This window comes from Euprymna scolopes, chromosome 13, assembly GCF_053919585.1.
Source record: "Euprymna scolopes isolate OS-2025 chromosome 13, ASM5391958v1, whole genome shotgun sequence".
Lineage (NCBI taxonomy): Eukaryota > Metazoa > Mollusca > Cephalopoda > Sepiida > Sepiolidae > Euprymna > Euprymna scolopes.
In genome coordinates, this window is record NC_136494.1 from 144814974 (window position 1) to 144829196 (window position 14223).

The 14223-nt window shown below is 32.7% G+C and overlaps 1 protein-coding gene across 1 annotated transcript in view; it reads right to left on the reverse strand.

The window, feature by feature from the left end:
- LOC145292215 (polycomb protein EED-like) overlaps positions 1-10378 on the reverse strand; it is a 103697-nt gene extending 93319 nt beyond the window's left edge. The window contains exon 1 of the mRNA XM_080138535.1: positions 10279-10378. Coding sequence (XP_079994661.1) covers positions 10279-10290 — 12 coding nt within the window. The 5' untranslated portion in view covers positions 10291-10378. The remainder of the gene's footprint in view (positions 1-10278) is intronic.
- Between the last annotated feature and the right edge of the window lie 3845 nt (positions 10379-14223).

Sequence of the window (14223 nt, forward strand, 5' to 3'; positions counted from 1 at the left end):
TATATATATATATATATATATATATATATATATATATATATATATATGTATGACTGTTCTTAAATTCCCACCTCCTCTAAAAAATCTTTTAGATAACCAATCTGTTATTGAAATCTTTGACCACTATTTAACTCTCCCCCCCCCCAACAGTGTTTCATGGTAAACAACTGTTGATCGCTTAAAATGTAAATTATTACTGGTACTATAGTGAATTCGAGAGAGCATGTTAATGCAGTGATTGCAGGTGATTGAATGACTTACTGACTAAATAGTTTTCTAACGAGTGATAAAAAATAATTTTTTTTATATAGTTTTAAAGGCTAAAAACTTTCAAGACTATATATATATATATATATATATATATATATATATATATATATATATATATATATATATATAGAGAGAGAGAGAGAGAGAGAGAGAGAGAGAGAGAGTTAAATAGGGGTAAAAGATTTCAATAACAGGTTGTTTATGTAAAAGATTTTTTAGAGGAGGTGGGAGTTGAAAAAACAGAAACAATAACCATCGTGGAGATATATCGGTGGCCGTGCAATAACTCAGCGTCCGTTGATTCTTTTCAGTCAATAATTCTCCTTTTTTGCCTCCACCACAACCAACATTCCTTTTTTTTATTTTACTTCCTCTTATTTCTCAACACATTTTTTTTTTTTTCAAATACATTTTCGTTTCTTTAATCGTTCAATTGTTTCTTTCTCACGAATATCAATGATGACCATCTTTGGATTATTTTCATTCCTTTACTGACCTTTCGAAAGGATTAATCCCTCTATTCAACACACTCACATCAGACAAAAATAAATATTCATATTCACCCTAATCCTTTTCTTGCCGGATTAAATATGCGTGGACTTTGGAGGTAATTTTTCGATGTCACCCCCCCCTAAATATATCAACGCTGCGATGTAATTGTACGGGTGTAAATGATAAAAACTGGGCATTCCAGTATATTCCTCGAGACACTTCATTGTTGCATTAACTCCCCTGTTTTCTAAATGGTGATAGCTGATTTGGCATCCCCGACGAAACATCTTCCAATAGATATTTTAACTGAAGAAATTTATCACATTCTCAGAATTATTATTATTATTATTATTATTATTATTATTATTATTAGTAGTAGTAGTAGTAGTAGTAGTAGTAGTAGTAGTAGTAGTAGTAGTTTGGCATAGGAATGACACTTTTCTGTAAAAAAAGTTTATTTACTTCTAAGAATGTTTCATGTGAAAAAAGTTAACAGTTACAAGAAATAAATATTGCACATTTATAAAATAAAAGTAAGAATTGTTCCACTTATTTTTGTATAAAATGTTAATAATAAATTTAATAAAAAAAACATTATAATATATATTCTAATACATAATATCTGTTGGAAGAAAAGATAAAGACATCATTATAAATATCTTGGTGGCAGGCTGAAACAATAGTATGCTCTGAATAGAAAATTATGAAAAAAACGATTTTGTTTTAAAAAAGATTTTTTGGTAAATTCGTAAGAGTTTGTATGCTACATTCCAAATGGTTCATGTAAAATTTGTGCGCACACGCATCCCCCCCCACACACACACGCACACATATGTGTGTGTGTGGAAATATACTTTATTCCTTATAATATATACCAATTCTTATTTAAGAAGCTCAATATAATTACAGATCATCCATTTTTATCCCCATTCCACTACAGATTAGAGGTCTTCATCTAGTGTTTTTGCCATTTCCTTAGATATGTATTCATTTGTGTTCCCCTCATGCCTTTTATAGAGCGTGGTGTCATTAGCAAATATACCCATCCCAGAGAGAATTTTATCATACAGGTCATTTATGAATATTAAGAATAATAAAAATCCAAGGATAGACCTCTGTGGTACTCCCGTATTTATATCATATTGTTCAGAGGCACGACCGTCGAAGACAACCTGGATTCTTCTCTTACTTAAGAAGGATTTAATTATGTTCCGTACTCTCCCAGTTTTTTGTCATTTATTCACTATATTGCTCTGTAATTACATTGAGCTTCTTAAATAAGCATTGGTATATATTATAAGAAAATATATTTCCACATATATTATATAGTTTTGACCTCACTGATATATATTAGGTGCAATATAATAATTGATAGAGAATTGTCTCTATAATAATGAATACATAAGCTAAAAAAAGTAATATATCATATTTTAACGTATCTTACGACTGGGCAACGCCGGGCGGCCTTCTAGTAATAATATAAAAAAAATATTGTGATAAAATATAAACTTCAAAAGTATAAATAATTAGATAAGTTGTATCACATCAACAGACCCAATATCCCATACCAGTAATCTTTAAACGGATATGACGACACATGAGTTTTAGACCCGGGTGGAGGCATTGACTACTGCGTCTAAATCAGGGAGCCGCATTCCTCTCTTTCATTTGTTTATTATTTATTCACTTTTCACACTGTCTTAATTCCTAATATTATTTTTTAATTTTTTTATTATTTCTTATTTTGTAAAATTTTTTAGCCTTAGGTCTTTATTAGTGTCACACACACACACACACACACACACACACACACACACACACACATATAGTGAATGAATCACAAAAGTCTATATTCCAAAGTTCATGATGTTGGCTATCTTATAATTTATTCCTTTAATTTAGTTGACATTTGCACAAAATCAACCACTTAATTATTATATCAATTTGTGAATTTCTTTTGCCATTAACTACTCAGAAAAAAAATAGCAACAATCAATCCATCAAAAGGAAATAAAGTGCATTTTGACATGATTAAAATCCGAAAATTGAAAAAGATATAATATGTTTCCATTACGCATTTTGATTTTAGAAATAAAGTCATTAAACCCATATATTCGTACTAACAAATTCTATTAATTTAGGTATATTCTGCCAAAAATGTTCTATTTAATAATTAGTAAATTTATTAATTATAATGATTGTATCCATATTCATGAAAATAACACCAATAATTGTAATCTAGTACACATGTTTGCATAAACGAAACTAAAAAAATCTGTTTATAATTTCCGGTTATATTTAATTATTTATTAATTTGAATTTTAAACTATACATAATTAAGCTTACTAACTGTTATAATCAAGCTTGTCTAAATCCATATTGTTTGTCAGTCAGAAGTTTAGTATATGTAAGGTGATGGACTAGAGCATGGTTAATTAAGGTCTCAAATATTTTGGCGAAAAGTGGGAGGAGGCTAATGGGGCGATAATTAAATGGATCAGTTCTTTCACCAGAATTCTTGAATAATATCGGGTTGTTTGTAGTGCCATTTCGCGCATGGAAAAGGACCCTACACTCATCCCCGGTGGGCTATCCCAACAATTATATAGGCGCTGGGAAAACCCTCTCGGTGCTGATTATAAGAAACCTTTTTTACCACCAATAGCAATAGCCAAAAACACATTACCTGAAAGTACTTCTTTTAAACTCATCGGTCTAACATTCACAGGAAACATGAGTTGGAACAGATACATTGAGAGCATTGACAAGGCTGCTGCAAGGAAAGTGGGCTCTGTCAACCGTGCTAGAAAGCTATTTACATCTGAAAGTATCCTGTGTCTCTATAAGGCCACCATTCTACCATGTATGGAGTATTGTTGTCATACTTGGGCTGGTGCATCTGCTACTAGTCTCTCATTCCTGGACAGGGTTCAAAAGAGAGTCGCCAACCTGATAGGTCCTGAACTGTCACCTAAGCTTCAGCCTCTGTCCCATCGACGAAATGTTGCATCTCTCTGCCTGTTCTACAAATATTTTGATGGTTAATGCTCTGACGAACTGCAAACACTTGTACCTCAAAACGTAAATACCCTTGACAAACCCAATAAGCAGCCAAATCTCACCCCTACTAGATGTAAAGAAAGCCTTCTACTCTTATTACTCTAGACTCTGGAACTCCCTTCCGGGATTCTGCTTTCCCAACTGTACTGACATGCAGAAGTTCAAGTGTAATGTGAACAAACATTTTGCTGCTCATCTCCCTTCATAATACCCCTGCAACTTATGTCCCCGATAGGAGCCCCCTACTTTGCAGTGGCACTTGGGGTGAAAATGGAATAATGAAAAAAAATTTAAATGATCTAGTGGGCCAAATGAAGCCTCACCATTAAAAAGTTGAGTTTAGTTTTTATTCGGGTCTGGTTTGAACGAATATCACATTTAAAATTATCGCCAAATTTTTTTGATATTAAAACCTTCATTTTTCATCGAATACTGTAAAGTGGTCACCATTTTTTTATTGTTACATAAGACACTTGATGCATGTGCAAGCAATACAAAACACCCCTCCCCATGTTAAGAATGACAATCAGTGAAAATAATAGTAAATAATGAAGGTCTTAATACAATTAATTTTAAATGTGATATTTATTCGAAACAGACTCAAGCACCCACTAATACTCAACTTTTAATGGTAAGTCTTCATTTGGTCCACCATATCATTTTGAGCAAAAAATATTTGTTGTTCATTTAAATTTAAAAAAAATATATATTTATCGTTTAATTTTAAGTTGATTGTTTAATACTTGTTTATTGCCTAAATTCATACTCTATGCTTTGCAATATTTGATATTCTTCTGCTTGAAACATTCGTGATTTTACATGCAGAATTCTTTTTACTTATATGGAATAAAGTTCAGTTTTACTATAAATCCTTTCTTTCTTATTTTCAAATGTAATTCATAAGTAAATAACGAACGTCTTTAAAATCCATGAAACAACGAAGTGTCTAACTACTTATAACGCATAGACATGGGGGGATTTATGAAGAAAGTAATAAACTCCCAACCGGATGTTTACTCGTCGGCTCTCGCAAACAAGTAAACGCGTCACTATGCATAGGCGCAACGTATCCGTCCGGCCATAAAGAGAAAAATTAATTAGCCATTGGGAGCGGGGTAAAAATAAAATTTGACAACCAACATGTCTGTGGGAGCCGGTAAGAAGAGATAAAAAGTTATGGTTTTTGTAAACAAGAGAAAAAGAAAACAAGATATAGATGCAGTCAAGCGAGAAGTCACCTGCTTTCGCTGTTAAAAGCCGGCAAACACTTTTCTTTATAACCACTACTCGACCAAAAAAAAAAAAAAAAAAAACAAGGAATAAGTACTCTTTATGAACATTCTTCTTCTTTTTCTCCGTTTATTCCAACGCCTTACTTTGTATTATTTTAAAAGCTGACGACACGTGAAAATGAACTTTTTGTTTAACACGATTATTCAATCTAGTCTTTTGTCGACGATAAAAATTATTCAAACTTTAAATGCTCATAGTTTACCTTGTGTTAAATGGAGTTTCTATTTCATGTATTTTATGTTGTGACTTTTTCGTTTCAATTCATTTTTTTTTTTAAATATTGAATGTTTCAGAACAAATTATGTTCCTTATTTTCCTCTTTTTTAAAGCAATTTTTAAGATTTCTAATGCGTTTTGTAATTTTTTTTTTATTCATTACCGACAGCCTGACTATTTGATTTGCTTGTAAGGACCTAAGCGATGACATAATTATTCAGCTCACGAGCCTTAATGACTAGAGATATGACAACAGCATATTCTTTTCCTTGTTTTGATTCTCAGGTAAATATTCATTGATATCTTATATGTTTTTTATGGAGAATGATGTCATCCTCGGTTAATTAATTGTGTCTAACTGTGCCGGATATATGCTCGAGAGTAAAACAATGAAAAGAATATGCTGTTGTCATAGTCCTATTAATGACTTATATTACGAAGGTCGTGAAAAAATATTATATATATATATATATATATATATATATATATATATATATATATATATATATATATATATATGTTTCTCTAAAAGTCTGAGGAAGCTACAGACGGAAAAAAAAAAACGGCCGGGTAGCTGAAACAATAATGTAACTTAACAGAAAGATACGGTAATAAAAAATAAAACGTATATATATATATATATATATATATATATATATATATATATATATATATATATATATATATATATATACGTATGGGAAAATATGCTTATATAATTATATTTCACCCATTTTTTTCTACCAATACTTTTATTTATGAAGCTCGATGTAACAGCCTGTGTTATATATATATATATAAATATATATATATATATATATATATATATATATATATATATATATATATATATAATTCTGCAAAAAACATGTGGACCTGATCCCATCCCAGCTGTGCTATTAAAAAAGTGTGCCGCCGAAGTAGCTCCAGTTCTCGCCAAACTTTACAAAAAATGCCTTAATGAATCTTGCTTTTCTGCCTGCTGGTAAACTGCTTCTGTGGTACCAGTTTTCAAGAATTCTGGCGAAATAACTGACCCAGTAAATTACTGCTCCATTAGCCTCCTCCCACTTTTTGCTAAAATATTTGAGACCATAATTAACCAGGCTCTAGTCCATCACCTTACAGATACCAAACTTCTGACTAACAAACAATATGGATTTAGGCAGGCCCGTTCCACAGCAGACATCCTAGCTGTAATCTCTGAACGTATATACCAGTCACTGGACAAAGCAGATGGGGGGGGGGTAGAGCGGTAGCTCTAGATATATCTAAGGCTTTTGACAGGGTATGGCATGAGGGTCTCCTCAGGAAGATTAGATCTTACGGTATCACTGGTAGAATACTTAACATAATTAAATCCTTCTTAGATAAGAGAAAAATCCAGGTTGTCCTCGACGGTCGTACATCTAAACAATATGATATAAATGCGGGAGTGCCCCAGGGATCTATCCTTGGACCTCTGCTGTTCCTGATTTTCATAAATGACCTCCCCGACAAAATTGCCTCTGAGATGGGTATATATGCTGATGACACCACCCTCTATAACAGATACGACAGGAAAACAAATGATCATATATCTAAAGAAATGGCAGAAACACTAGAGAATGACCTCCAATCTGCAGTGGAATGGGGACAAAAATGGAAGGTCACATTCAATGCTGCCAAGACTAAACTGGTTTCCTTCAAATAACTACAAGAAACCTTCTCTACCACCAATAGTTATGGCCAAAGACTCTTTATCTGAAAGTACATCTTTTAAACTCCTCAGCCTAACGTTCACAGGAAACATGAGTTAGAACAATTACATTGAGAGTATTGCCAGGACCGCTGCAAAAAAGGTAGGTTCTCTCTACCGTGCTAGAAAACTACTAACGCCCGAAAGTATCCTGTACCTCTATAAGGCCAGTATTCGCCCATGTATGGAGTACTGCTGTCACATTTGGGCTGGTGCATCTGCTACTAGTCTCTCGCTCCTGGACAAGGTCCAAAAATAGTCGCCAACCTGATAAGTCCTGAACTTTTATCTAAGCTTCAGCCCCTGTCCCATCGACGAAATGTTGCATCCCTCTGCCTGTTCTACAAGGAATTTAACGGTGAATGCTGTGACGAACTGCAAGCACTTGTACCCCCTTAACGTAAATACCCCAACAGACTCGACAAGCAGCTAAATCCCACCCTTTCACAGTAGAGATCCCTAGATGTAAGAAGGCCTTCTACTCAATAGTTTCTTCCCCAGAACCGCTAGACTTTGGAACTCCCTTCCAGGACCCTGCTTCCCCAACTGTACTGACATGCAGAAGTTCAAGTGTAACGTGAACCGACATCTTGCTGACCAACTCCCTACATAGTACCCCTGTAGCGTATGTCCCTGATAGTAGCCCCCTACATCAAAGTGGCAATGTGCTTTGTTTGGGGTGAAAATATTATTAAAAAAAAAAAAAGAAAAGCATCAAATAGAACCCCATTTAACACAAGGCAAACTATAAGCATTTAAGGTTTGAATAACTTTTATCATCAACAAATAAGGTTCATTTTTATGTATCGTCAGCTTTTGTAGAAAGTTAGGCGTTAGAATAAACGGAAAAAAAGAAGGACAATGTTCGTTAGGCACCTCCAAAATTCACCACAGAACTAACTCCTTATATGTAACACGATGTAACTTTATTATAAGTTAATATTATCAATATAACTTTTGTATCATTTAAAAGAAGGGCAAAATGAACTAGTAATAATTTTAAAAAAATTTTTCACCGTAGGAAAATAATAAAAATGAGAAACGAAAATCGTGTTTACATAACTGACGCTATAAAATAACGTTCCCATGTAGTAAACATTCTGAACGTGAAAACATACCCATGTTTAATAAATCTAGCAAAAATCAACAAACGGTCAGATTTTCATGAAATGTTCGATACTTATCGATTTTAGAATGAAATTACATATAAAATGCAGTTTCCGTAAAATATATGAGGGAGAAAAAAAAATTTTAGTGCGTGCCCCCCCCCATTTATCTTTTCGAATTAATTGAAATTTCTATTCATTATGAAACATAAGAGTTCAAATAAATTAAAAATATTTATATTTTTAAAATTTAAACCCATGTATTGAACAAAATCTTACCTTGAAGTCACAATTAAAAAATTGATACAAAATTTAATATTATTATGTTTTTTAATTAATATATACTATTATCAGTTGAATTGCCAAAAAAAAGAAACTTCCTAAAAATTAATAAATTTTTAAAAGATTAAAACGATTAAAATTCCATTATTTCCAAATGTTCCGTTTCAACAGATTCTTAATTTAATTGTGTTTAAATTCTTTTTAAATATTAAGTTCCAATATAAACATGACTCTTCTCAGCAATTTTTATTTATCGCCAAATTAAAACCGATTGAAAAATATTAAACAAAAATAAACATTTTTCAGATCACGACGATATTTTTTTGGTTACCAAATAAAGTATGAAAACCATTAATTAACCAAACAGTCGTACGTATTTAGTAAAACCGTATTTCATATTTAATATACAAATGTTTATAATATTATTAATCATTAAACTGTGTAAATCTTAAAATCTAACAAAATTATAACAACGATTAATTATTAATTGCAGTTTGAAGAAGATAAGCAAAGGTTTTAAAAAATCATTAAGACGCTTCTCCTGTTCCATACTTTGTATAGTTAACACAAATCTGACGTCACTGGATTCCATGCTCCGTTCTTCACAATCGGTTGGAAGTACCTAATGTTCGTAAAGAGTACTCATTCCTTATTCCTTTTTGTTGATCGAGTAGCGGTCACAAAGAGGGGTGTTTGCTGGCTTTAATAGCGAAAGCGAACTGACTTCTCGCCTGACTGCACCTGTGTGTTGTCCCCCTGGTGTCTGGTTCCCTTCGCCTTTGTTTACAAAAATCCTAGGCTTTTATCTCTTTTTAGGCGGTTCCTATTGACACATTATTTGTTAAATTTATTTTTATCGGGCCCCACTTCAATTAGCTAATTAATTTTTACTATTTTTCTCTTTTTGACCGGATGGGCGCGTCGAACTTATGCGTAGTGACGCGTTTACGCACTTTGTTTGTGACAGCCGACGGGTAAACATCCGGTTGAGATTTTATAAATCCTTACCATACCAATACTAATATTTATCCTTGCTTTAAGTTTCCAAAAAAATAACTTTCTCTTGATATATATATATATATATATATATATATATATATATATATATATATATATATATATATATATATATATATATATATATATATATATATATATATATATATATATATATAATTCACCTATTATCCCATTTTTAAAAGACGCCTGGACAATCCACTGATTTTTATGATTATATAGATTGTGATTTTTGCGTTTTCATTTCCATCACAGTGGAATATTTTTGTCATCTAAGAACGCACCATTTTACTCTCGATTTTCCATTGTATTCTTTTCCGTGTTCTAATGATGTATGCAAGTAGGTCAGATTTAGGAGGACGTTTTTTTTAAAAAAAAAGGGACGAGTTATCTCTTCGCAGTAGAGTCAGCTGATTTTATTAGGAGGGATTCAAAACAAGATCGTTGATTTTTATTTGTTTATGTGTGAAGAGTTTGAGGCAACACATAATAAGGCTGTACTGTCCGACATTGCAATTTAATAATGAACTTGGTTTGCCAAGGCTGGGAAAAGGGGATAAAATAAAGAAAGGAAGAGAAGCGAAGCGGCTGATAAAGAAAAGAAGGGAGAGTGAAATAAATAAATAAAGAATGAATGAATGAAGCAAAGGAAAGGGAAAGAAATAAAAAGGGCGAGAGAGAGAGAGAGAGAGAAAGGGGGGATAAGGTGATTAAAAATTGATTAAAAGACGAATAAAAGGAAAGAGGAAGAATAAAAAAAAAAATTAAGAATGAAGAAGGAAAAAAGATTAATTGTCAACTTACTAGCAAGGACATCTCACTCTGCGGTGGGTCTGGACCGAAACATTTCGCCCCACCCTCATTCGTATCTGGAGAAAGGTCTGAATTGTGGCAGGAGATGTGGCGGGGAAATAGAGTAAAGGAGGGTGGTATACGGTTGAAAATATCAGACGTTGTTGGGAGTCCTTTTCTGTGATTGAATCAGGCAGAGAGGCGAAATCCATTGGGATTCCGCTGGTAAACTGAACGACTCGCTCTCTCTCCTTCGCCCCTATCCATTAACCGGGAGAGGCGGTCGTCCCCACCTCTACTCCTACCTAAAAACTTGTACTTATCTATATAGATTGATAAGAAAAGCCGACAGGAAGATGTCAATTTAGATATCATATTTCTTTTTCCGTTTTTGTTTTTCAAATAATCCCATTTGGCGCAGACAGGCTATATTTTGGACAATGTTAACTTAGGGTGGCCACACATCCGACTTTTTACAAAGTATGTTTTGGGGGAGTGCGGATTCCGGAAATCAGAGTGAAGAGAGGGAGGGGCCTATACGTGAAAAATAAACATTTGAGAATGCAGTTAATTCAGTTTTAGAATCGTCTACGCCAATTAAAAAGAGCGTCTGCCAGTCAGTTCAATATCTGTCTGTGTGCATCATGTGATGTATGTGTGTGTGTGTGTGTGTGTGTGTGTGTGCCCTATAGAAAGAAAGGTTAGATAATCTACATAAAATCTAAAGAGGTATAGAGCACTTTTGAAGAAATATTGGTTTTTAGTTCGAATTAGCTATATACCTATATATAGCTGATGCAATATATGTGCCTTGTTTGGGGTGAAAATGTAATAAAAATATATAATATAGTCATCCACATACAGTACTGTTTCGTTGTATCACAACTCATCAGTGTAGCTAGACATACACCTTTCCAAGGATCGAACCTACAACCGCCGCGTTGAAAATCGGCAGCTCTCACCATCGGGCCACGAATCAGTGCGGTAAATATTTCTCCCCGAGTGTGTATTAAAACCACACCCGCCCGTCACAACAGTGCTCTAACCATCAGCTTAGCTTGTCTACAAACAAATTAATAGTGGGCTTCGCTTAATAATTTATATAATCTTGTTAAGTTCAAATTTTAAGACTATATTTACCTATATATTAAGACTAAATTTACCTATATATTGCACACACACACACACACACACACACACACACACACACACATATATATATATATATATATATATATATATATATATATATATATATATATAAAGCTGAACGTCTGTGTGTGTGTCTGGTCACGAATAGGCTCCTATATGGTTGACTATTATAGAAAACTGATCACATATAATGATAGAAGATGTATCGATACACAGGAATGGGTATGTTTGATCTCGCATAATGATGATTCATTAAAATTGTGGGGTCTGCGTACTATAAAATTTTTAAAAATTAAAAAAAAAAACGTTTACACGGGTTTTTGATATAGATGTACATCATAATACTTTGATAAGTATGTTTCAACTTAAATAGGAATTAAAACGAAATTTGAGGCGAGAACTATTTAAATGAATTTTTATATAAACTACACATGTCATAATCGAATATTCCTTGAGCACAAAATAACGGAAAACATTAAAATATGTTTATAAATATTCCTTACGTTGACGGAACTCTCTTAAATTGTTAACAGAATGATAAAATTGTGGGGTCTGAGTTCGCGCCTGTACTCCATGGAAATATGGCACAAACTTTAACAAAGACTTTTCAAATCTATCTGCGTAAGTATACTTTGATAATTATGTTTCAGTTTGAAGAAATATGGTATAATAAAATTATGGGGTGTTCGTTCGCGCCTGACCTCCATAGAATGGAAATATGTCACAAAGTTTAGAAGGTTTTTTAATATAGATCCACAGAATATTGTGATAAGTGTTTCCTTACAAAGAGAAAATGTTATATATATAATAATATAAATATACAAGAAATAAATGTTACCATAGTCAATAAAAGTTACTTTTATGGTAGAAAAGTTCATTGGTTTGTATTTTTAATTAGTTTGTAAAAAAAAAAATTTTTAATTCACGAACCGGTTTTAAAAAAAAATCCAAATGGCAGCAACTTTGAAACGGAGAGCCCCGTTTTCAATTTGAAGGAGGGGCACCTGAGCATTCTGTTAACAATTTAAGAGAGTTCCGTCAACGTAAGGAATATTTATAAACATATTTTAATGTTTTCCGTTATTTTGTGCTTAAGGAATATTCGATTATGGCATGTGTAGTTTATATAAAAATTCATTTCAATAGTTCTCGCCTCAAATTTCGTTTTAATTTCGGTTCGCTGAAATTATTTCAAGTAAAGAGCGTTAAAAACTATTTAAAAAAAAAACATGAACTGAACTTTTATTGACTATGATAACATTTATTTCTTGTATATTTATTTTTTCGGGTAGTCGTTTGTTAACTTTTCTGCTAAACACTCTTACTAAATAATATCGACGAAATATCGAGAAACAAAGAAACAAAAACAGTTTTGAAAAATAATGAAGCTTACTTTAGTAAAATAATCCGAAACAGCAAAATGGGATATTAAAAAGGTAAACACGTAATTACTTTAGTTTTTTAAACCAAAAAATCAATATAAATATGAATAAGAAGAAAATGGCGCCCTTTTAAAGCAGAACAGCTTCGTTTCAGTTTTACAGTATTGAACGGTGTAGTATTGCGCCGTCGGATTCAGGGTTATACTATTGTAATGCAAAACACGCAGAAATGGTTGTAATCAACTGAATTCCTTCTAGTACACTAACAAAAAAAAGCTTAAACAGACATATAAATAAAAATAAAAAGGTTATGTAAATGTTTTTTAAAAGACACGTAATCACGTGAGCAGGAATTTTCCTTCTTTTGACACGATAACAAGTAACGTTCTTATTTTTTATTATTTATCTATTTTCGAAAGAGTGCAACGTACAAGAGGAGAAGGAAAAAAACAGAGTTATGCAAAATTTGTGTCGAGAAATGTCTAAAGTTCCAACTTCGTTTTTTTGGCTTTCACTTTAATAAGAACGTGAATTTATGAGGTGAATTTATTCGACACAATATGATTCAACTCAAACAAATAAATAAAAGCTAACGTGAATTAAGATTAAAGTTAAGGTGTTATTGTGGACCCTCACCCCTTTTAAAAAAAACCTTGTTAAACTTTGTGACATGCTATGGGGGTCAGGCGCGAACGAACACCCCATAATTTTATCATACCATATTTCTTCAAGCTGAAACATAATTATCAAAGTATACTTACGCAAATAGATTTGAAAAGTCTTTGTTAAAGTTTGTGCCATATTTCCATGGAGTACAGGCGCGAACTCAGACCCCACAATTTTATTATACCATTTTTGGTTGAAACATACTTATCAAAGTATTCTTATGTACATCTATATCAAAAACCCTTCTAAACGTTTTTTTTTGTTGTTTTTTTTTATACTTTGGGGGCCAGGCGCGAACGTAGACCCTACAATTTTTATGAACCACCGTTCTGCCAGATCAAACATACCCATTCCTGATGCTCTATACATCTTCTATCATTATATTTAATCAGTATTTTAACATACTCAACCATATAGGAGCCTATTCGTGACCACACACACACACACACACACGTTCAGCTTTATATATATATATATATATTATATATAACATTATATATATTATATATATATTATATATAACAGCCAGCCATGGTTCTCTCCAGAATGTGCTGCTGCCATTGCGCACAGAAATCACTTTTTCCACTGTTTCCAACGTAATAGATGTATGGAAACTAAAGCCGCTTTCAGGACTGCCAGCAACCATTGTAAGAAAGTAATAAAGAATGCAAGAGAGTTGTATGCTCAATCTGTTAAGTCCAAAGTAGCTGAGCAGCGGCTTGGTTCCCACCAGTTTTGGCAAATAGCAAACAGAATC